Source organism: Rhea pennata, chromosome 5 (assembly GCF_028389875.1).
Source record: "Rhea pennata isolate bPtePen1 chromosome 5, bPtePen1.pri, whole genome shotgun sequence".
NCBI classification, from domain to species: Eukaryota; Metazoa; Chordata; class Aves; order Rheiformes; family Rheidae; genus Rhea; species Rhea pennata.
In genome coordinates this window covers 14,048,286-14,073,646 of record NC_084667.1, presented here as the reverse complement: position 1 = coordinate 14,073,646, position 25,361 = coordinate 14,048,286, and the positions used below count along the sequence as shown (strand labels likewise).

The 25,361-nt window shown below is 36.8% G+C and overlaps 1 protein-coding gene across 4 annotated transcripts in view; it reads right to left on the bottom strand.

Annotated features, from left to right (window-relative positions):
• SIPA1L1 (signal induced proliferation associated 1 like 1) overlaps positions 1–25,361 on the bottom strand; it is a 210,270-nt gene that overhangs the window by 57,700 nt on the left and 127,209 nt on the right. For all 4 annotated transcript variants that reach the window (XM_062576476.1, XM_062576479.1, XM_062576478.1 and 1 more), the window contains 4 exons: positions 18,483–20,305; positions 11,097–11,227; positions 7,730–7,918; positions 1,128–1,302 (listed from right to left, as the gene is read on the bottom strand). In XM_062576476.1, coding sequence (XP_062432460.1) covers positions 1,128–1,302; positions 7,730–7,918; positions 11,097–11,227; positions 18,483–19,980 — 1,993 coding nt within the window. In that variant the 5' untranslated portion in view covers positions 19,981–20,305. The remainder of the gene's footprint in view (positions 1–1,127; positions 1,303–7,729; positions 7,919–11,096; positions 11,228–18,482; positions 20,306–25,361) is intronic.

Genomic DNA, 25,361 nt, shown 5'->3' with positions numbered 1-25,361 from the left:
GTATAACTACTGAAACCAAAAGATAAAGTTGGCTCAACAGTAAATACGTGTAATATAGTCCGCTATATATTTAGATTTCTAACTGAAGCAAAAATTTTTTTTTCTTTTATGCCTCAGAAGAGTGATGATTGGAAGTGTGATGATAGGAATGATGACCAGGCTGATCAAGAACAGCTTGAGGGGGCTGCAGTTTGATTCCTGTAAGGATCAAGGACACAGGATGGACTATTGGGGTAGTAAAGCTAAGCTAAGCATGTTACTACATTTGTGATGGGAAAACAATCACAAGAGGACAGTCTTTGCTGCACTGAAGTTGATGAATGCTTTTCCACTTTCATGACTCAACTCTTTGAGTATTAGAACTAACCTATTTCTATGGAAATTTTGCAGCAAAAGAAATTAAACAAAGAAAAATTCTCTCTTGAGAATTTTTAAATATGTCTACAAATTGAATATACATAAAGTATGCAAAGGCTGATAAATCAGTATTTCATAAGCTTGACTCCCAAAACAGAATATTTCTTTTATAGGTACCTAAGATCATCTTTTCACTGCATTTTTTTTTTTTAAACAGCATTTGTTATGGTCAAAGCTGATAATACAACTGTTAGAAACAGTTTAATTTCCATAACTCTAAAGAAAAATCAAACAAGGGGGGGAACACATTTGATAGTAAAACAAAACCGTCTAGAAGAAAAAACTACATGCATCAGCCACAGCATAAAAGCAACAGACAACTAGCCAAAACGGACTTATAAAGATGGGTTCTCAGATTATTTTTGTTTTTGCGACAGTCTATTAATATATCAACTCTACTGATTACTTATTACACAATATACTGATGACCATTTTGCAACGCAGATAATGACTGCATAATCTACTAGTTTCTTGTTGGAACTTTGGTGAAAATTTCACACCAAATTAGCATTAAAATCCGATAATCATCAAAAATTAGGAAAGACCATATGGCATGGGTCAAATTATACGTTTGGTCTCCTTTAACTTCTAATATTGTGCAACTTTATAAAGCAAAGATTCTTTTTTTTTTTAGAACTCTGAGCAAAAAGTCAATTAGCAACTATGTGATATATTTCGCTCATTTAGGGAAAAAGATGAAAATGCCTTACTCTTTGTATCCAGCTGAGCACGATACTTTTCAAATCCCTTGAGTCGAACCCGTTCTCCCAGGAGCTGAAGAAACTCTTCAAAGGCTGGACCTGCTGATTCATTATTATACATTTCCTCTTCTGTGCTTTGCCCAGCTTTGCAATACATGATACCCACCTTAAGTTGGTAACTTAACTGCAAAGGGAAAGAGAAGAAAAATCTTACATGCACATCAAGTGATAGAGCAACCTATTCATTGAATTCACTTCATATTTTTATTAAACCCTTAATTCACAAATGAAAAATATCTAAGTATTAGTGTAATTAACTGTTCCAAATACTCCCTTTGTGTTCCACCATAATTGCTACGGCATATTTCATCTGAAGATGTCAAATTGTTTTCAAAAGTGAAATAAACATTAATGTTCCTTATTTTCTGGAAGACGACACTGTAGCATGGAAATGGTGAGTGTCTTGCAGTGAATCACAGTGCAAGTGTAGGCTGAGAAAATTTAGGAACTTGACTCTCTCACTCTTAGGTTGGTACCATGGTTACTATACCATGCTGAACCTTCCAAATAGAATGGGAGGGTGCAGCATTCACTCATTTCTATAATTAGTCAGAAAATTAACATTTCCTCATTTTTAAAAGAGAGAAATTAGTCACCTACTAATAATGCATTCAACTATTAGCAATGTTGAGACAATGGCATTTAGTTGGCCTTCTTTGACTTAAAAAAATTCAGCAGCAAACAGTTTTAAATATATTATTAACAAAGAAATTAAAATATACTTGTGGGTTTTACTTCTGTTTTTGCTATAAATGTTATAATATATATATATATATATAATTCATATATAATTTGCTATGTTCCTAATACGGCAGAAGTGAAAGGCAAAAAAAAAAAAAAAAAAAAAAAAAATTATCCGACCTCAATCATGATTTTTCAAAACAAACTGTTTCCACAGATTCCAAATTGATGCACCTGCAAAAGGGGCTGCATCTGCACCCTTTATGCCATATTACAGAAACTGAAGACATAAAATGGAGGAAAGCAGCACTCAACAGCCATTTACTACCGTTTCCAAAAACGGTTTCACAAGTAGGAACTCCGACTGGTAGGGTGCAAAGGAGTCTCTGGGTTTATGCAGGTAACTCATTTAGAAAAAATACATACTTACTGCAGGGTATCTCTCCTCCTCCATGTATTTTTCTGCATAAGTTCCATTTTAAGCAAATGCCATTTTGCTAGCGGATAATAGTGAAAAAGTCTATCAAAACTGGCTTGAGATTTAAAAGTTTGGACTAAAGATTAGTATGAAGCGAAAACAGGTATTTGTAATGGCACTGAAAGCCAAGTCATCCAAATACAATGTGACTGGTCTTGAAAGGACACTAGTTCATACATGGGCCATGATATGCGAAGTTTTAGCATCTGCTGGGATGATACCAGCAGACATAATTAAAATGAAATTTATAATAAGCTAAAACTAATATTTACAACGGGCTATTTAAAAGGTCTTAGAAATGGTTCTACTTCATCACCCAGTGAAATTATGGGCCTAGGTTAAAGAAGAACTTTGGAAACTGCAGTTTTACTGCATTCTTCTTTTAACATATGTTAAGATGGATGATGACAGGGATAAGTTACTAGCCATAAAGAAAATAAAGAAAAAGGAAACGAAAGGACCCACCTGGCTTAATTACTCCTGTTCACAGAGTTAAGCAGATGTAATGATTTGTAATTCTAGGTTGTTTCTTCCCCCCACCTCACCCCAAAATGTTTTGTTCCTATCCTCTGACACAATGACTACCTGACTTGCATCTTGTGAATCTGACCAAGTTTCTTATGTAAAAGATGACTGCAGGTTTAAGTCTACTTCTTATGAATGAAAAATCTAGACCTACTTCCAAAACTGCAACTGAACAGAGAAAAAGAACCACACATACCTCCACATAACAACAACAAACTATTTTGGGCCTTGAAGTAACGCTATTTTCTTTTCTCTCTCATTTGTCATTACTAGCTATTTAAAACGCTTTCCCCTTTTAACTATAAAGAAAACATGCTCTTTAAACATCAGAGAGCCAGCCAACAATGTTCACCTTCAAGCACGGTTACGGCATACTTTGGGCACCAGAGTAGTTGGACTTGATATAACAAAGACATTAATTGACAAACAAATGTTGAGTATGTGCAAATTAACATTACAATTTATTATCATCATCGTAATCTATTTTAACCCTCCATTTTTTTAAAAAAGTTTCAGAACAGTTATCGTTACACAAAATACTCAGAACAGTCCAGCTATATTTGAATAGCACGCTTTAGGGTTTTTTTTTGGGGGGGGGAGGGGTTATTCCCTCCTTCCCCCCCCAAACAAGACCTGCTGCATAAGGAATTTTGATTTAAATTTTGATTTCAATTTTCTCAGTAAGCGTAGGAGCCAGATATGGGTCTAGGGGTACATTTCCGTGATCTCAGCTGAACCGCTGAACTACGTGATCCCGTTCACTGCAAGCTGTGACCTCCCAGCAGCCAAAGAGGCCACCTGCCCCAACAGCTACCTGCTCCTGCAGAGAACTGGGACCAACTACTACCAGTATATAGGAAGGTTGAAAAGAGAGTAGGGAAGAGAGGAAGGGTGGTGAGAGGCAGCATTGCTGCTGCTGTTTCTTCCAGACCTGCTACCATCACTTTCCATATTATCAGTTGCAAGTTCCATCTTGGACTGTTCAGGCAACACCGATTGCCCACGTAGGCTCTTTACTTACTCCAAGGGAAATATGATGGATGAAAGCATCTTGTGGAACCACAGTGCCTTAACTGCACTGCTAATTACAAGAATTTCTAGTAACTTTACTTAAGGATTACCTCAGATATTTGAGGACAAAGGAAATCATTTTCACCACGCACACCTACACACTATTTAAGCTTCCATTTCAGGTGAAGGAAAGATTTTTCCAAGGCATAAGCAGGAATGTGAACTGCAACTTTCAAGAGCAACCACCTGACTGTTCCTTATACCTATGAAAATGTCAGCCTGAGGAATCAGCAAAGGCTATCCAAAGAAATGATGTCTCCTACCTATGTTCTTATTTTTGCTGAACTTCAGATGGAAAAAAGTTTGAGGGCAATGACCTGTTACTTCTGAATTAAGGAAGCAGATCCAAGGGGAGAAAGGCATGCAGTTCCTTCACTTCCTTCTGCTAAACCTAAGGTCCTTAGAAGTGTGCAATTCAAAGGAAGAGAGAAAGAAGAGGTTGAAGGATGAATTATGCTGAGGTAAAACTCTTACCAAGTAGTCTCATTTTAATGATAAAAAGTCTTTAAATAATTATAGATGTGGGAGAAGTGCACTTCAAGTATTTGCCTAGTGCTCGGTGAAAGACCATGCAAAGCATATGTTGGACTTAACTAGTCAGCAATTTTATATCATAAATACAGAGCTATATTAAAAATTGGCTGACATTTCACAGTATTTCTGTGAATGAGGAATCACTGTAAAGATAAACTTCTACTGGGATAGATCAGTAATTGCCCTATGTTATTCAAATTTAAAATCACATACAAAAGTAAAACTGAAGTTATCAATGAACTCTACATTCAAGACAAAGACTAGTAGCTGGTAATTAACCACACTGCTAGTGCAGCTTTACAGAAGGCTGGATTGCTTTCTGAATACAGGATCACTCATATGAAGGCATTTTAATAAAGCCAATACAAGCCAAGCGAACCATATGCACAGAAGAAAAGATGCTAGCAACTATGACTTTAACAAGTAGCGTTCACCTCCTTCTGCACTGCTGGTATCAGAATATCTCATGCCGTTCAGGTGTCTACATTCTGGAGGTATTAAAATATTAGAATAGATGAAGCTCAGCCATAAAATGATACAAAATTCAGAGAAAATACATTGCAGTAGGAGACTTGAAAAGTGCAATCTGTTTAATTCATCATAAACAAGATCAACAGATGATTTAGTCACAGCATACAAAAACCTTTACAGAAGATGAGGCTCATAAAAGCATACTAAAGATGCAGCACAGATAGAATAGAAGAAAGTCTGAAAGGTGTAAACAGATAAATTAAGTGCATTTTTTTAAAAAACATGAAAACAATCAATTGCTTTAAAACTTGTCTGTCTACCTTAGTTGAAACTGGTGCGTTCCTGGAAAGTAAGCATACACATTTGGCTCAGTGAAGGTGTTATGGGGTGAAATACAACAGTTTGAGATAGACAGAAGTCAGGCTAAGGTCACCCTATATTCATAAAATCTTAAATTTACAAAGCATCCTATTTGCTATATCAAACAGGCACCTGTTCCTGCTGTAATGAAACAGTGTGGCACTCAAAAAGAGAAAGGGATAAACAGTCTGTGTACCTAATTAGAGGAGCAGCTGTTATCCAAAATTTTGTGACAGCCTGGAACTGATAAAGAATGAAGCTTCTAATTAGTACAGAGTGTGCTTATCTTTTTCTGTTTAAAGTGTCAAACTGTTTCATCACCACAAAAACAGAAAAGTACTTTGATGTAGAAAATACATTTTAACTATCTATTGTCCTTAATGATTTTCAAAAGTACCATGTCAAGTAGCAATGAAAAAATACACAATACCATATTGTGGGATATTAAGGACATACAGGATAGGAAATAATTTCAGATTATTTTAGACATTATCAAATTTTAAGAAAGGCATGCTAAATCACTTTTATACCTGCATATTTAACTCAAATAATTTCAGAAAAAAAATATTTAAATAGAATTTTTAGATAGATTTTTTTTCCCTTTGTGATTTCTTTTTTTTCCCGTAAACAATACTATTCAGACTCCAGTTCTTGACAGGCATGTCTAGAATGTACTGTCCTCTGAATCTGAAGGCTCATTTATGGAGCCATGCTAGATTAAATTCCATTTTCTCCACTACTGAAACAGAGAACTATGTGAAGAGATTGATAGCCAAGTCAAGATATCCTTGACTGCTATAGTGCCTGGCAGAAACTTGGTTCTGGATGAAGGGCAAGTTAGATTTAGCCTGAGATAACAGATTACAAACACGAAATATGTATTTTCAAACACTGTTGTCATCATCTAAGGAGGATGATATTCAGGTCTCCAACCTATAAGGTGAGCGCATGAAAGTAAAAAGTTATACTGAAATGCACGAATGTCTACAAATCTCTTTCAAAAGACATTTCTTCAAGCAGTCCTAAAAATCCTAAATAGCTAGGCTATGGAAACACAAAGGCTCTCATTTTGACAAGTAACTGCCTGCAAGTCAGAAAGCAATGGAATAAAATGAGTGAGCAGGGACCTGAGCACTGACATATCATATTCAGATCAAACTTCAGCAAGCTGATAAAGGTGAGGAGTAGAAAGGTGGACAAAACTGGACAACTGGACAAAAAACTGGACAAAAGAATGGTAGTTGAACCCAACTTTGTATCTGTAGCAAGGAATAAGGAATTATTAAGAAGAGAAGAGAGAACAACAATGCTTTCTCCCTTTTTAGATAGATACCGATTAGATCTTTTTCATTTTTATGATGTCTATATTTCAGTGTTAGCTGGAATAAACAACAAAGATTTTAGTTCTGCACAGGAAAAGCTGCTCAGTAGCAGAAGAAAACTAGAAGAAAGAGATAATTCCAGCACTCAAAACAGAGTTGTTAAATGTCACTGTCAAAAGTTGTTAATCATAAAATTCACTTTACTCACAATCTTTCATTTTGCTAAGTCTGAGCTATGGAATTCTTTTTTCTCCCAACAATTCCTTAATACTGCTAACAAACCTTGGTCCCATTTTTAAAAGATTGATAACTACCATGTAATTGAAAATCACTTGTAGGCAGGCTTGTAGGCTGAGAATATTTTGCAATGTGTCTTGTTTCAGAGAAAGTAGGAGGATGGAGGAGAAGGAAAAAAAAACAAAAAACAAAAAACAAGAAAGGCAGCACTCCAGTTACCTGTTGTGCCAAATAGAAATACTCAGTGTAGCTTAATTATTACAGTAAAACATACAGGAACCTGGAATATTTCCACATATAATAGATATATTTTATATACTACAATGGTGTAATAAGAAAACCAGAACAACCCAAAAAATACCCCAGCCTTAAAATACAATCACTTAATCTCTTTTAAAGTAAATTGAAATGGACAATTGCCATAACATTAATCCGAGCACTTACTCTTCTTTAACTGGCGATATTTTCCTCAATGGATGGACAAATGCAGATACATGCTTTTAACGTTATACAATGTCTTTATTATCAAACTATATAAGGTTTATATTGCTGAAGGGAACCGTTCCCATCAGCAATAAGATGGTTGGAATTAAGATTTTATATAACTATGATTTTAGAAAGCTGCAAGCAAGATCTATTTTAATCACTGTTTAGACTATTCAGTGCAGTGAGACTGATCTTATATACACACTAAATATTCTGCAAAATCTGGGGGAAAGACACGCAACCCTTACAAACAACAAGTTTTGGTTTAAATGGGACATTTTACTTGACTGACTTAAATTACACAAAATTAAAGGATAACTTTTGTATGACAGGCAGTAATCTGCCAGTTTAAGACGATTTGTCTTGTTCTATGACTTTGCACTTACCCCCTGTTCATCCAACTTCATAAGCTGTTCCGTAACTTTAGGAGTGTTGAAGGCCAGCCTGAGGCAATGGATGTTCAGCTCAGGAACCACATACTCGAGCACTTCTTTTAGGGGAAGTCCTCTGGCTGTGCAATGCTTTGCCGTTGAAGGTATAGCATCTTCCAGCACAGAGCCTCTTAACGTCATAAGCTAAAGGAACAAAAATAAAAGTATTTTTTTAATGCTTTATATATTGACATATACACAGAGAAAGAAGAGAGGACTCGGGGAGATTTTATCAATGTTTATAAATAGCTGATGGGAAGACGTAAAGAAGAGAGCCAAACCCCTCACAATATTTCCCCGTGACAGGAAGACAGGCAACAGGCACTAACTGAAAAACAAGATAATTTCATTTGAACATCAGAAAACACTTCCTTACTGTGAGGGTGGTTGAACACTGGAGCAGCAGGTTGCCCAGACTGTGGAGTCTCCATCCATAGAGATACTCAAAACTGGACCTTGTTCTAAGCAATCTGCTAAGGCTGACCTTGCTGAAACACTGAGGATCATTTCCAGAGGTCTCTCCCAAACCCAGCTATTCTGTGAAAAGGTTCTTTAGCAATAGCGTGGAGCAAAATATATCATCTTTCCAATTCTCTATAGAGTCTGAGCGTATTAAGTAACTCACGTGAAAGTACTGACATGCACAATGTCCCTCATCCTGACAGCTAACAGTAGTCAGAATGCTTCAAAAGATTCAGATGACTTCATAAATTTAGGTTTTATAGGAAATTAATGCTTGAAGAAGATTAACAGGAGTTTTCAACTATCTTACATGATTTGATGTAGCAGGTCAAAGTAGAACTAATGATGGAACTATGAACAAAACATACTGCACATACTTAACAGTGGTTAACAAGCTAGACACTCCCTAAGGCCAACAAATATCAAACACCTGGTGTTTCACTTTAGGTCAGTACAGCAGCATATACTTCCAGAAATGTCCTCTAGACTCGCTAAAATCTTGCATTTTATTTTTAATTGAATCTAAGCAAAAACATGACAAGAAAGTGCTAGGCTTATTGCAATGCAGACTAAATGTTGTATCTATTCATAGAAAGGCTTTGTAATTCAGACTTTTTCACATTTCATAGCTAACGTACTTCAGTTCTAGCCTAGACATAACACAATGAGGAAAAGGGAAAGAATTTATTCTGCCTTCTCCTTCTGAGTTTGATTGGTGATTTGGACATTCTTTGCTAGAAACCGGACAGTAGCCAAAAAAAATTTGCATATGGGAGGTAACAGAATAGCTTTTACAATAGTAACTGGTGAGATTTAAATTAGCAATCATGTTCAAAAACTTATCTGTCCAATTTTTTCCCCAAGAACTCTATCCAATTGACATATCAATGCAAAAAATTCTTCAAAAAGACATTTTTCCAAAACTATGCACTATATTCTTTGCTAGCAATCAAAACTAAGTCATGACAAGAGATTTTTGCTCACAAAAAAAAGATATGTTAGAATGAAAAAAAAACCCCAAATTCCAAATTCAGAAATAGGCTTCTACTTTACTCGACATAAAAAGTGCCTGCATTTCGTTAAAGCACAGGGTAGTCTGTAAACTTAATTTCAGTTTTTGTTGAGCAGATTTTTTGTTTAAGCAGAGCCCAGCTGTCCACTGAACTGCATTTAACTTGAATTCTTATATAACAAATTTAGCTCAGTATCCATCTGAATGTCCTTAAGAAAACAACTTGTTAGCCTCTTACATAATTGTACCATAAGGTCATGGTGAGAAGAAAAGTTTCAATAGCTTTTCAGGTTATGTGTAAAAATATCAACTAAGCAAGTTGCTGAAAGACAGCTGGAAAAATATGCATTTATTCTTGGATTTTTTTTTGTTTTTACTTCTTCTAATGATTTCTTTTCCCCATGTTTCTAATAAAACTTGATGATCCTCCACATCACTAGAAATCACCCCTGCAGAATACGTTATCTCCATTTATGAGAACAAAATTTTTATTTATTCACAAAATAAGTCTGTGGTTAAATCCTTGCCATATATTCTAGCAAACATATATCTTAGTTCCAATCTAGAGGTATGCTTTCTAGCAACACGAGAAGAGTTTATTCTCCTTTCCCTTCTGACATTTGTTTTGTGTCTGAGACTTATGTTCATCACAACCTGGACAGAAGTCAACCAAACCACTTCGTGCACGGATGGTAACAGAACAGCTCTCACCTAGTAACTTATACTGACTACCTGTTGGCTAAACCAGTAACAGTTTAAACTCTATCTGCAGGGATGGATAAATGCCCTTTAAAAATACTACCCTCTTTTGTAACTGATGAAACTCTTTGAAGAGCCATTTATTTGAGAAGGAAGCATTTAGTGGAGACCAGTATTGCTTCACAGACATATGTGAAGCAACGAACACTTGTTTCAGGTTGTATCTTTGCCTCTCCAGAATTTTACCAGTAAGAGACATTTATGAGCAGCAGGGAGACAGCAGCACCCACATGAACACAAGCATGAACAATACTCTTAACTGCTGTTGAATATCAGTACTTTCTGATGCTTAGATTTACAAACCAACAGTCTAATAATTTTACTAGAGTCTGAATATTTTCATTATAGTGGCTGTAAAGTTATTCTCCGCAGAAATGAAAATAAGCAGAAACTTATGAAGTACCTTTGCTAAAAGCAGCACTGAAATTTGGGATAGCATCTTGAATAGGATAAGAAAAGAAAGTGGATATGAAATTTTCCAAGCTGGAAGGTAGAAAGTATACCTCTATTTTATTTCACTTTTAAAAGTATACAAAGAAAGACATGATCCCTCTAGTATCAGATGAGGAAAAAAAAAAAAAAAAAGACTATCAAAAATAAAAGCTGGATGAAAAGGCTGCACTTGCAATTTCTCACACAGCTACCGCTTGGAGGAAACCACAAAGCCCCGACTCTGCCTGTGACTAGAGGTTCTACTTTCTGCAATTCTCCCACTGCTCTCCAGTCTACCCACTGCCGCACATGAAACTACGTGAAATAATTTTTCACTTCCTTTGCTTGCCTAAAGTTAATAAAGCTCTCAAATTTCTCAAATTTTAACCAAAACAATTCCCACGCACACTTTCCATCTGTGTTGGATGTTACAGAATAACTCACTTACTGATACACTTGCCCGTATTACGTATAATGAAAACACATTGCCTTTTGCCTGTATTGTATAATGAAAATACATTGCCTTTTTTGGTCAGGAGATTCCTGGATAGTATTTACGTAGAAAAGGTGGAAATCTGTTGACATTCAAAAGCCCACAAGCTCCACGCAAAGCACTTGGTCTTCCCTGCTCCCTACTCCCTTTCCTGTACTGCTTACCTCACTGGTTCTGAATATGATCCGGTAGTTGTACTGAGGTCCGTTTTCTTTGATTTCTTCTGGTTTTTCTCTTCTTATGCTCACTGCCACTGGCCCCAGGTTCTCATCTGCCCCAAAATAGTTCCAATGTTCTTGTATAAAAAAACAAAAACAAAAAAGTCCATCTTACTCTTTGCACAGCAACTATATTTTCATGCTTAATTGTTGCAGAGGAAATGAATTGTCGGCTCCACTAGAGTCCGTAAGAGTACGTCTACAGTGGTACCAAAATTTTGTTCTGTTCTTCAGTTCTGAGATTCATTTATAGAAGAAAGTCGAAATTCAACATTGCACCTCTGCTTTTATAGGTCAAAAATAAGATACACCTCTTACGTTGTCTCTTACAGTGAAACCAATTTCACTTATGTTGAGCTAAATACAGCCAATTTCCCCTCATTAAAAATAAAAATGAGGAAACCAAACACATTTAAGAAAGAAACACTGTAACCTGGATATTAAAATGTGAACAACTGTACTAAAAAAAAGGATGTAGATTCATTTTGTTATGGAAAAAGCAGAGTAATGTACTGGCATGTCATGTTTGTCATTCATTGTAAAAGGTAGGAAAAAATCAGGGAGTTGAAAAGAGGATGAGCACTTGTTTATAGCAAACCTGAAATTATAACTACCATAGGAAGAAAAAAAATGCAAGAAATGGACTAAACTGCTTTATTATTTAACAGTGAAGTGCTGAACAATAATGTTAGGACTAAAGTAAAAATGTTAAGAATTGAGCTTAAAACTAGCTAAATTGCAGAGGTGGTAGAGAGACAGAGGGCTGGAGAAATTGCTCTCTAGTTGAATAGATTATTTGTGATAAAGCTTACGTTTAACTGTGTGTGTGTGTGTGCGCGCGCACACACACACACACACACAGAGCACAAAATTTTATAGTTCTATAAAACCATAACAAAAAATTATGCTAGGCAAGTGCATCCGGAAATTAAAGGTCAACTATGTAAGAGACTGGTGTTAAAAACTGTTTTTGTCTGGACTATTTTATCTGACGATAGAGGTACAGCACCACGAATGCAGCCACATATAAACAAAGTTGTACATATCTCATGACAATAACTGAATTCAAGTATGCAATACCTTCAAGGAAAGTCTAAGAGAAACTGTCAATAAAAGTCAAATATCTTCCAAGGAAAGTAAGTCCTTCCACAACATCCCTGTCCGTACACTGCATGTCCAGCTACCTCCCTCAAGCCAGCCCGTGGGGGGGCCTCCATGGGCTGAAATGACCGCAGCCACCTCAGTGCAGGCCGTCGAGGAACTTCAGATCTCCCAATGGACGAGTCTAAATAAAAATATTCATTTTTCTGGCAGAAATTTGAAAGTTTCCCTTGTAGAAAAATCCAATTACACGTATTTGATTTTGAGCGAGGAAGTTTTTATGCTTTTCAGGTACCTTATTTACCTATGGATACTTTTTCTTATTGAGGTTATTTTCTAGTTGAACTAGAATTAAAAATCCAAAACACTTAGCCTCAGAATGAAACCATGAAAACATCTTCTTCAGATTCTACCACAGCATTTACTTTTTCCATTTAAAAAGACTCATTTTGAGGTATTTCAGCTATTTTGTAAAAATTGTATTTAAATTAAAAGAAAAATAATGTCTACTGCATAGACGTAGGCACACAAATTAGAAAATGTTGTCCCTGATATTAAATTTATAAGTACAATAAGAAAAGGTTCAGCAGTTCTCAGGAAACAAGAGGATAGCATTTTTCCACCACTAGGAAAATAAATGCCTTAAAGTCAGCTCACCTTCACAACATAGTTGCAGCATAAGATGAATTTCTCAATGCATTTCATACAACAACCCACAAACACTGGATACGTGCTTAGTACCTCCAACAAAGAACAAAACAAAACAAAAACCCCCAAATCACACAGGAAGGAGAGCAAAGGCTGGTGTGGGGTTAACAGACGTGAGGAGGTGGACATGCAAATGACCATAAGGAATGTAGAAGCACAACCGGAGAAGTTAAGGCAATGTAAAATAAAGAGGAGACATATTTAGGTAGGAAAGAATAAAATGCAAGGTAGGGTACCAAAGGATAGCTAGATCATGACTGAATTACCCCGTATCAGTCTTAGATTAAGCCTACTGTATTTCCTGATTTAAGAGTCAATCAGTTACGGTATCAGTCTGGATTACCAAAAAAATCAGAATATCTCATGCAACTTATGAATCAATTAAAGTGGAGAAAGATAATGACTGAGTGCTATAAGGGAAGATAAGGAACTGGCTAACAGGAAAAGTTTTAGGTACAGAAAAAATGTTGATGGAGATGAGGGCCTGGTCTTGGAACTGATCTTGCTTAATACCTTTTTTGATAATCTTGGCATGAGAATGAGGAACGTGCTGGTGCCAAAGCCAGGAGGCATCGGCAACACTGGATGACAGTCATGTCATACAAGAGCAACTGGATGGCCAAGGACGGCAAGAGCGAAGGAAACACACAATCACGTCATGTACTTACAGACTAATACAAAGAAATTCTTCAACAGACAGGGATGGAATATGGAGATACTAATTAGCCCTAGGATGACTATGAGAAAATAATGTAATGCAGACTTAAAAAAAACAAAAAACAAAACAAAAAACACAGAAAAATGATTCCCTGATCAACCAGTTGAAGATTGACAGGGTTGTACTCATGCAATTATACAAACATTTAGGAGACTTCATCCAGAATATATGTACAAATCTGGTGCCCACACTGAGGAAAGAAATTCAACCCAGAGGCTGCCACAGGGAAAGCCTGCAATGATCACGTAAGTGAAAAGATCGTAATATAAGAGAAGACCCAAAGAAGCTTGCCTTGCCTAGCCCAGCAAAGTGAAGGCATAGAGAAATATGACTGCTCTGGGGATGGGTGGATAAAGCAGGAAGAAATGTATTCAGATTTAAGAACAGCATTGCCAAGGAACGAACAGAGAAAAACCAGCCACGAATACATCTATGCGGGAAACAAGACAGTATCTAATTACCAAAGAAAATTAAGCTCTGAAATAGCTTTACAGTAGTAGCATTGAAAAGTGACCTAACTACTTTTAAAAATGCACCTTTATCAGTTTATGAAGGGGATTATATGATGAAGCCTCCTGTGACAGCACAGATCGGGAAGGACTTCTCTGGACACTGTGCCTAGGCTCCTGCACCTCGACATAGCTTGGTAAAGCTTATGAACCAAACCTTAAGTCGTCAAGACCATGTAGAACTGTATTGTGAAATACAAAGTCCTTTCAAAATATACGGATACCTCTTTGAGCATCAATTACTACCACTTGGAGGAAGTCACTAGTGAAATTCCTAGAAAATTAAGTTGAAATGTTCTGTTCTTAACATCAGCAAAAAAAAAAAAAAAAAAAAAAAAAAAAGAGAGAGACTGAGAGGAACCTACCCTCTCAAACACCTCAGTGATGTCCCACTTCTACTATACCATAACTACACTTCAGCCTTATTCTGCACTTTTCCTTGGAACTCTTATGGTAACCATACATCTGTTTCCTTCCATAAAGCAAGAACTGGTTGCTACAACAAATCCATAGCTTTTTCTGTATGCACATTTGCATATACTCATGCAAACGGGAGTGCTGAAGCAAGTTATTTTCTGTGTCGTTCACTGTACAGATTTTTCTTATACATGATGTGTCATTTGGATGATTAGGTTCAAAATTATTCAGGAGGTAGCTACTGGTCAGGTACCACTGTAACAACCCGAAGGTCAAATAATCACCATAGGTATCAGGACTTGGACACTTTCCAGAAACAGTAAATAGCTACTGCAGAAGAAAAATAATTTCATTATGAGAAGGAAAAGGCTGTCCAATTTCCAAAGCATTAGCAGCATAGAGCTGAAAAGATGAACACCACAGGATGATTTTTAAATAAAAAAAATAGTTTGTATATGCTTCTTAACAACTGCTGCATCTAATCTGCAATGTTGATACCTTAAATGGATACAGCTTCTATACAAGTAAATAAAAAAATGCAGGAAAAAAATCAATAAATAATTTAAAAAGGCTTTTTACACACTGAAGATAATTTTCTTGTTGTTGGCAAGCATGCATTGCTAGGTCTTTTCTACAGCAAAACTCCTATAGAAAAAAACATTTTAATGAAAGATCCTGTCAGTTATAGAAAAATTCAGCCCTGAATCAACATTAGATATTTCTAATAGCAGATCTGTTGCAGAAAATAATAATAAAAAATAAATTTTATAAATAATTCAAGAATTTGTCATTTGAAAATTGAGTCCCTTCTCTGGGTCTTTGCTTCCAAGATGAAGAAAAGATCCAAGGAAATGAGATTTATTTTTAAGTTCCTGTAGGACTCTTGGCCTAAAAAAATTTGTCTTTACTGTGAAACGCTGTCAAGACTCTGTCAAAAATTGCATTATAAAAATGTGCCAGTTATAAACATTCTAACTCAAGTGGTTAACCAAAAAAGAATTTTTAAAATTTTTTAAATCCATGCTCTCTAGACACATTCATTGCTATTCTCCTTTTCCAAGGCATTTTTAAGTTTACATTATAGCTCATATTTTGCTCATACACAGTAAGCAAAGGAAATAACTCTTCAGAGCTAACACACACCTGAGTTGCAGAATTCCCTGTGGCAGGAGTAACCGGAACGCTAACAGTTTACACGGCGCAACAAGCAACGGGACATAGAAAGCAAATCCAAAGACTACCAAACATGAACGATACTACCCCTAGCTTCGGAAGCCCACCAGCTGCAGCTCCCCGGAGGCTGGGAAGTACACCAGGGAGGGACTACTACTCTTTTGTCCTGTTCTTACTCTTCCTCAGGCATCTGCTGCTGACCACTGCCAGAAGATAAGACTAGACAAAATTGTGAGTTGACTTAAGAGGACTGTTCCATTTTTGGGGAACTGTATATGGGGTTTTATGGCCAGGGGCAGTCACTTCAATTTTAAGTGTTGCAGTTAATAGTACGGAATTAATTAGGGGGGGGGACTGGAAAGCTGTGTGTTTGGGTAAGTCTCACACTCCCATGCGCTAAGACTTCTCTTACACTTCAGCAGAAAGCCCTGAACAAGCTGATGTTCCTCCTTTGTGTCCTGACACATTTTTTTTTAAATCAAAACTGAAGCTGATCAGCTGCCTTAGCATGTATTTTCTCAGGATATTAATTACAAAACCTTATTCTCATCACAACCATAGGACAAATCAGAATATTATACTGCTCAGCAAGGAAAAAAGTACACAGTCTACAAATTAAACCTCAGTACAGTCAGTTGAAATGTAGCTTGTTGATGTTTTCCCCATCAGCAATACTGACTCCTTATATTCAGTGCCATTGTATAGAAAAGAGGAAAGAAACTTCCAGCCTGCTGTCATTCTGACTGATTCTATGAAATATCATATTTAGGGAGAAAATCTTTTATTTAAGTAATTGCACATTTTTTCCCCCATTATACTTTGATCAGCACTAGCACACTTCTAAAGATTTTTATTAATAATTACCTCATACTCATATATTTTGGCAGGTATTCCAATTTCATTTCAGAGGGCCCAGAAACATGCCCCTTGGACATTACACCAAGTCGCACGAGCTGAAAGTGCATATTCACTGTGGTGCAGATAAGAAATCACACTGACACTGAACTGAAGCTAACGTTACTCTTTTCACGCTATTACAACCTGGAAGTACAGCAAACGTCTCTAATAAAGAGGAAACATCTTAAAAAAAAAACAAACAAAAAACCCCCCAAATCACCCTGTATTCATTTAAGATAAAAAGCACAGAGGAAACCCTGTTATCACAAAACACAACAGGTCAAAAAGCGTCTTTTCAGAACTTAGGGTTAAGAAGGGAAAACGCCATAGAGAAAGATGTCGAACAGCCTTGTAAAATTCAAATGAATCCTAAAGAACAGTCAACCTCCTTTATTAAGCTTTTCCCATGTTCAATTATCCTTTCTGTTAAGAGGTTAATCTTATTTCAAGGCCAGATTTGTGTAAGTTTTACAAATTTGTTCTTGCGATGGCTTTTTTTTTCTCTTTTTTTTTTCCCCCTGTTACCACAGATCTCAGTTCCTGTAAAAGTCTGGATTTATAGTTCTAATTAGGGTACTAATTAAAAGTCCTTCCTCAAATAGATCTTTATTAATATACCTTTAGACAGTCACCTCGCAAATACATCTTTACAATGCAAGAATAATATTCATCTCATGTAAATATAAACACCTACATCAGTGTTAGTTATCTAGGATCCCTGTGTACTGAATGTAGGAAAATAAGACTGTAATTCATACCATCCTGTAATGTTCATTTCTCTCCACTGATTATTCAGGGAGTCTGGATGATTAGTTCAGATATAAGGCAGAGGAGCTGAATTCAGCTGTAAGACCCAATATCTGTACATTTTTGTAACTTCCACTAAGCTTTCTCCACTGGTATTTTCACATTTAGAAGTCTGGACCCCCAGACTTGGACATTATTTTAGCAACAGTCTTACCAGGATTCTGCAAAGGGTCAAAGAACATCTTAATTTTACCTTGGTATTTCTTTTACATACAAGAATTATTGTTCATCCATAAAGTTATTCAAAACTCAGTGTAGCTAACGCTCATAACACTCCCTTTCCCAGCTGTTGCTTTCCAAGATATACTCTCACTCTCTTGACCAGACTTTTTTCAATCCAACATGCAACATACCTTGTCTTTTAGCTACTAAAAACCCATTTTGTTTAAATATGACCGTAATTCATACAGCTAACAAATTGCCTTCATTATTTGCTACTCCATAAATCTGAATCTCATACATAAATATTTCATGTTATCTAGATTGTGAGATATTTTAATAATTTGGGCCTTGTTAGTAACATGGGTAGTTTATTTTAAAGATATTAAAAAGCTTGAAGAATACTGCAAATGTCACGTACATTTCCAAGCTGCACATTCCCACTAAATCCTTAGTGCATCAGCACTTTATGCAGAGAGAAGAAAATTGTCACAGTTCAGTTTTAGTTTAATGTTTAAAGAACAAAAAAACTCACAAAACTTTCAAGTATCAAAAATTTCCCCTCTTTGCCCAAAATGGATACTAAAGCTGCATTTCAAGACATATCATTTGTAGCCATTACTAACCACTCGTGATATAGATACCACAATAACTTTTTTCCTCCCTAAAACAGTGACAAGTTCTATTAAACATAGCACGTATTAGTTAAAGCAGCAAAAAAGTAAAACAGTATGGCTAAACACTGATGGTAAGAAACATAGTAATATCTGCATGACTTATATGTCAGCTAAATTTGTATTTTGATTAAGCAAAAGACTGGTAACTTCGGGAGAAACGTCTTACCTTTCTGATAGAAGAATTTTCGATAATAATATGCACCAAGGTCTACATGTTCAACGATGTACCTTTTCACTCTGTCTAGATGTAAAATCAGATTCTCCTTGGGAACTTCTAGAACTGCTACTCCAGCATTTGTGCAATGAGAACTCAGAGTTGACTCAAAGGAGGCACTTTCACATCCACTGAAGGAACCTGAATTAGATTTGGAAAGGCTGATCTTCCTCTCCCCTTCCCCACCAATCTCATTACGAAAATAAGGACAACTCATCACAAGTTCATTGCTTTTATCATCCCCCTGGTCCATATTGAGACTTCCTTTTGAATTCAGATCTTCAGTGCTGCCCATTGGAGAATTGAAACTGGCAGAATGGGACAAGGGTCCAGACACAAGTGACGCTACAGCAGCGGCAGATGCTCCTGTTGTTGTGTTCCTTCTTTTAATAACATTATGCCTATTGATTGCTGCTTCATTTAAATCAAATAATATGCTCTGTACATCATAGTGAGCAAAACACTTTGGGCAAGTCCAAGGCTTGACACTGTCTTCTGACCTGTTATCTTCAAGATCTGAAGACTTCCCAAGCTCTCCTTCACCTTTGGCATTGCGCAGCTTACGAAAAATGGATGAATCTCCTGTCTCAGATTTTGAGCGTCTCTTGAGTGGTTTCTCCCTTTCCTTAAAGAGTCTCAAGTTCTCCCTTTGAGTAATAGGCCCATCTATCACATCTAGAGAGAATCCTGAACCCTTGCTTCCACTGGCAATCAAGAGTTCACTGAGCTTAGACGTGGCTGGGCTTCTCTGATCAGACTTTTCATCTTTATAACCCTTCAGTAAGTCAAAAAAACTTTCCCCTGAAGTTCCCTGTTTATCTATTGAAGATGTGCTGCCATATTCCCTGTGCAGGGATGGTCCAGATTTAAAAGTAGGTGAAATACATTCATCAAAACTATCCACATCAAGCTCACTTATGGTAATGTCACTGTTACTGCGCTGCCTTATTCTGCGAAGAGCTTTCCTAGGTGAACTGGGGTACCCATCAGGTGTAAGAAATCTGGAGTCAAGATTCTCAGATGGTCTGGTCTTGCTTTTAAGTGTGTTCTGAATGCTCTTTAACATGACAGTATCACTAGCATTCAGGTTAACAGAGCTTCCCTGACTCCCAGGACTGCTTTTAGAAGACATGCTGTCAAGGCAACTCGATGCATCAATGTCTTGACTAGATCTGCTTGTTTCCTTGAGGTTGTCCTTCCTTGGGGGCCAATCAGCAATCCTTGCCCTGACTCCCATTTTAGGGACGCCAGGAGTAGAGGTAAGGTGATGGGAACTTTCATTGCGAGGAGGTCCAACTGGAGCCATGACTGCAGATCCTAAGCTACCATTCTGCGACCTAAAGCGCCTCATATAAAAGTCATCCGAGTGGACTTTTGAGGTGCCATCTGTTCCAACTGATACCCCAGTGGCAACAGCCCTTTCAGTCTGGGACCGCTTCAAGCTGGTCATGATCTTTCAGTATGTTCAGCCTTAGTAAGTTCCAAAAGAAAACACAGTCATTTCTGCTTTTTAAATGCACAGTTCTCTTTTGGAGAATAGTCTCCAAAGTATGCAATGGTTGCATGAGATCTTAATGGTGGACATTTAAGGACACAGTTAAATGTAAGGTATCCAGAGAATTCAGATATTCAGTAGGATTTGATAAACAGTAAATTCCTTTAACTTTCGCATTTTAAGAAGTGGTCATGCTTCCATATCTTCAAATTCTTTAAGCATCACTTGCACTTCAGAACATCGGAGTTATATAATTCAATCATTTCAGCTTCTTTTAAATCTGCAATAGAGAAAAAGGGATATAAAAGTATTAATCATTTTATATAACTTTTCTTCATTATTGTTGCTATCAGAGTAATTAAAATTTCTAACAAACAGGCTTTTAAATCACATTGACCAGTATCTCAAAAATACAGTGCAATGGCAGTGAAGAAATGTCTTTATATTCTTTTTGTTGTTTTGCCTTTGAAAAGAACACTTTTACATTTGGATTCCACACCTACAGACAAACTTTTCCTTACGAATTGACTAGTGACAGTTTTTAGTTTGGTTAGTGGAGAACTTTAAAGTCAGAAGGACAGAGCACATTTCCTCAACTGAAGGACTTAAAAGTAAGTAATTTACTATAACATCAATGGATGAGTTAAATCAGGAGCCCAAAATTCTTTGAAGAATTTAAAACGCACCCTTGGTTGCAATTAAGTAATAACACTGCCTATGCAAATTTTCCATAAATTTAAATAATGGAAATGTTAACTAAAAAATGAAGGAAGTCAATTGGCAGAAAGATTACAAAATGATAGTAGAGATCACGGTAGCTGACAGCATTTATTCTACATTTTGCAAAGTCTTATTTGCAAATCAGCTGAATACTCCAGAAAGCATGCATTCACTCAGTACAGATTTCACATTGTAAATAAACACAAACTAAACACAATCACATGCTTCTAAATAACCTGATATGAAATTTTCCATTTATTTCCATTGTTAAGAAAATACAGCTTCTCAGTAATTCATTTTCACAAAGCCATGGAAATTAAATGCTTTGCCATACCTCATCAGTACCAAAGCCATATATCCTTTGAGGAGCTAAAAATAAATAATAATAAAGAAAAATCTACAGCTATACTCTGGCTGGTAAAAGACAAAACACACGAGACTGTCAAGATACAATCTTGTCTTGCTGTGTACAACCTTTGACACAAAGGAGTTAAATTTTTCAAAGCCTGAAGTGATTACACAAAATGTGGCCTTCAAATACTTGCCAAATGCACGCGGAGAGATGCTGCTGAACCAGCAGCGTGTTGGTAGTTCAGTCCTGTCTACGAATCAAGGCTTTCTAATGCTTATAGGAAAACTGTTACGTTCTGCATTCTCTTCTCAAAACTACAGAGTACTTTCCACCACAGTAATTAAATAACCAGCCAGAATACTTTTTGCCTCCAAAGGCAGCAAGTTTTAACTTCACTTGCCATTCACAATACTGCTTTGAAATAGCAGCTGCTATTTATATAAAGCTGAGCACTTAAGGAATACTTAAAATGCAAGCTGAGTGCATTATAGATGACAGAAACAGTACAAACAATCTACGGTTACTGTATTTGTACAGCTGTTTACATAAATTATAAAAAGCTATTTTCCTTATACATCTGCTACAACAATATTGTTGAAACAATATTCTTTTCTACTTAAAGAATTAGAATAACTTTAAAAGCCTGTCCAACTATTTAACTGTTGCAGAAGTCCTATATTTTAGGCTGTATCAACTATTATTTTCAACTTTGCATACATTTCCAACACTATTCTGGTTAACAACTAATCATGCTGATGAACTTTCATGTACAAATCAGATCAGGGAGAGAAAAACGCAAACACTACACACCTTAACATAACCTAAAGCTTTATCTGCACTTTTCAGCCATGGTATAGCAAATAATGTTTATGCAGTAGAGATGGGAACGATGAGATGGGAACACTGTGCGCTCATTTCTAAGGAGGTATATAGATCTACTTTAAGAGGGAAAATGGAAGAAAAAAATGAATGAAAACTCAAAGATATGAAAAAAAGCAGGCTAAAAGAAAAAGGAAAGAGTCAGGCTTTGTGTGGAGTACAAAACACGCAGAAGTACAAATGCCCACTGCCACAGGGTCCTCTTTATAACCTGCAACAAAATTCAAGATTTCTGTCCATCACCATTCCTTTTCCATCATCAATATCTGTGAAAGTAAAGTATGCATCTCCTCTGCCTCAAGTGCACTAGCACACGTGCGCTAGTATGTCTGCATAACAACAAACCCTGAAGTGTATTCAAACAGAATAAAACCAACCTAGTTACATGTTCTCCTTACAGAAACTGATAGCCTGCTACTACTAGTTACTCATTAACTCAAGGGCAGAAGTTCACGTGGTTCTTTTAAAAATTCCCAAGGCAAACATGAAGTACTGCATCTAGGATGTATATGCAACAGCATAAGCTGGGAACCAACTAGTTAAAAAAGTACTGCAGAAAAGGACATGGGTGTCCTGGTATCAGCAGAGCACCCTTGCACTAGCAGTAGTGTTGCCAGCAGCTCAGGAGCAGTCCTTATTCCTCTCTACTCCTCACTTGTGAGGCTGAACCTGAAATCCTGCCCTGATATCCTGAAGCCGAGTGGAAGGCCACTAAGATGGGTAGGGGGCTGGAGCACACGCTCCAAGAACTATCTTCAAGAGAGCTTAGACGGGCACACTGAGAAGACGAAGGCTAACTAGCACAAGTTAAAGTGAGGGAAATTCGAATTAGAAATTGGGAGGGGTGGGGGAGGAAAACCACAGCAATGGTGGTCAAACACTGGTACAAGTCACCCATCATCCATCCATCACTGGAGATATTCAGAACTCAGCTGCACAAGGCCCTGAGCAACCTGACCTAACTTCAAAGTTCAATCCAACCTTGAGGTTGGCACTGCTTTGGACAGAGTTTAGACCCCACCGAGATTATTCCATGACTGTACATACCGGCCCAAATGCATACGGGCAAAACAAATACAGTTCACATGTGCGTTATCTGCTGCACATAAAACAGTTACCATGCATTTTTTTTCTACAGTTCTGTGTAAGTGTACAAACTACATTAGGCAAACCAAAGTGGCTCTGGAGGTCACGCATGCAAAGCAAGCTGCTTTACATAGTAGCAAGCACCTCCGTATAACATCACCCTCCGAAATTTATTAAAGTTAACAAAAAAAAAAAAAGAAAAAAAAAGAAAAAACCAAACCCAGTTGCTCGTTTTTTCCATCCTTTTCCTCAAAACTCTTATCACAGTTGGACCCTAAAAGCTTTAAGTATAAGGGTATACCATTTTTGGAAGCCTACTGTTTCAATAAAAAATTCTGAATGGTCTTTCTGCTTTCTAATTTACTATTTCTATTTTCTCTTTAATAACTGTTTTTTTAATCTGGTTTAAATTTTACTATTTCAATTCTATCCTGCTTAGATATTTCCCATACAACCTACAGTGAGGTTTTTTGTTTAGTTTCAAATCCAAGTCTTACCTGCAAAGACTTACTAGGTACTCTGTTACCTGCTGGGGACATGCTGGGGTTTTAGATTGTCAGACCATGAATCCTAACAATTCTAATTTTCTGCTGTTGGCAGAGATTGATTTTTTTCAGCACCAAATTATTTATGATTCATAATGTTCCAGAAGAAAGACTTCACATTTCATCATCAGTCCTCATTAACAAATGTCATTTTATAATTAGAAATTTGGAAATAAGAGACTCTGGTTTTTACATTCTAGAAAGGTCCCACTTTTGTCAAACATCTACATCCCCCCCCCCAAAAAAAACCCCAGTAAAATATAATAGATGACAGTAAACACATTATCATGTTTATTCTAAAATATTCATTATTTTAGGATAGGAAGTCCACAATAGCATTTTACATCAAATAATTTTGAAGTATTAAGTAAAATCACCTCTATTCCATAGTGATTACTGAAGTTTAGTCAACTTGGGAAACTCAGTGCAACACACACATTATGTCAGTAATCCTTGTTAACTTTTCCTAGTAGAAGAATTTGCACAAGCATAAAAACTGAAAATTGGCAGTTTCTCTGACAACAGAAAAATGAGAACAAGGAAAAATGTTGCATATATGAAAGCTTCAGCTATTTGTATCACAAATTCTTACTTGAATTATAACACAGAACTAAATCCTAGGAGGAAAATATTCATTTATCAGCCAATTAAGTTGTTATATGTAGAAAATAATGTCTAATTTCATAAATGAATTTCTCAGAGGAGAAAAATTCAATTTAATCATTAGAACTGCTTGACTTGATGTGGTTAGCTATTATTAACTTGATCTTTTTCTTTCTGAGATTAACTTCATCATTATAATCGAAGACAAGTTAAAAGGTTCATCATTCAGAGGAAGTTTTCATGAACTGAAAGGTTATTTGAAGAATAACATTTGATATTTTACTAGCTTCTCAGCTTTACTTTCACTATACTTTGAGGAATTGTTGTTTTTTGTTTATGTTAATGGGATTTGTGAAAACTGTCAGAGCTGCACAGTGTGCAAATAGAGTCCCCTGAGTGTTTCACCCAGGTAATTTTGTCTCCTTCCACCCAGATCTACACTGCACTGTGAAATTTGCCACTGACTTATGTGTAACTGCACTTCTACCTTTTCCTCCAGATGATTCATTGTTCGTTAACCCTCGGAAGAAAACAGTTGTTCTCGGGAGATACGGTGCAATCTGTTGCCACATACAGAATGACTACCTGCATCGATCTGTTGAGCTTTACCAGCACTTTATTCTTAAGTTTGTTCCCTGCTGTGATTCACTTTAAAACATATGAATGTTTTATTAAAATCAGTTTAACCTTGCAGAGGTTAAAGTCATAACAGGAATTAATTTGAAATCACTAAGCAGACACTACGGTCAGTTTTGGCAGCCTTGCAATACGCCTTTTGCGGGCGGACAAGCTTAGTCTGCCCTTGCTGTGAAAGAACTGGAAAGCGCATGGCCACTCTAGCAGTGACCTCTAGCAGCGCCTAGGCTGAGCTAGCACGCTGTGGCACTCAACAGGATTTGCAAGCTCAGATTTTGGGTCATGCTAGCCATGGTCCTCAACACCACTGGTCAGCTCTGAGCACGCTAAGCCAGCTCACCTCTGCCTGGAAAGCCAACATAGTCACAACTGTAGAGTCACATGCATGGTCAGTCAGTGGTGCAGCGTTCGTTACAACGGGATGGTAAATAAGACATTGTAAAAGGTGTGAAATTGAGACACGTAAGGCAGGGATGGTAATTCCGTACCTGTGCATTTGAGCACACTGTGCTCAG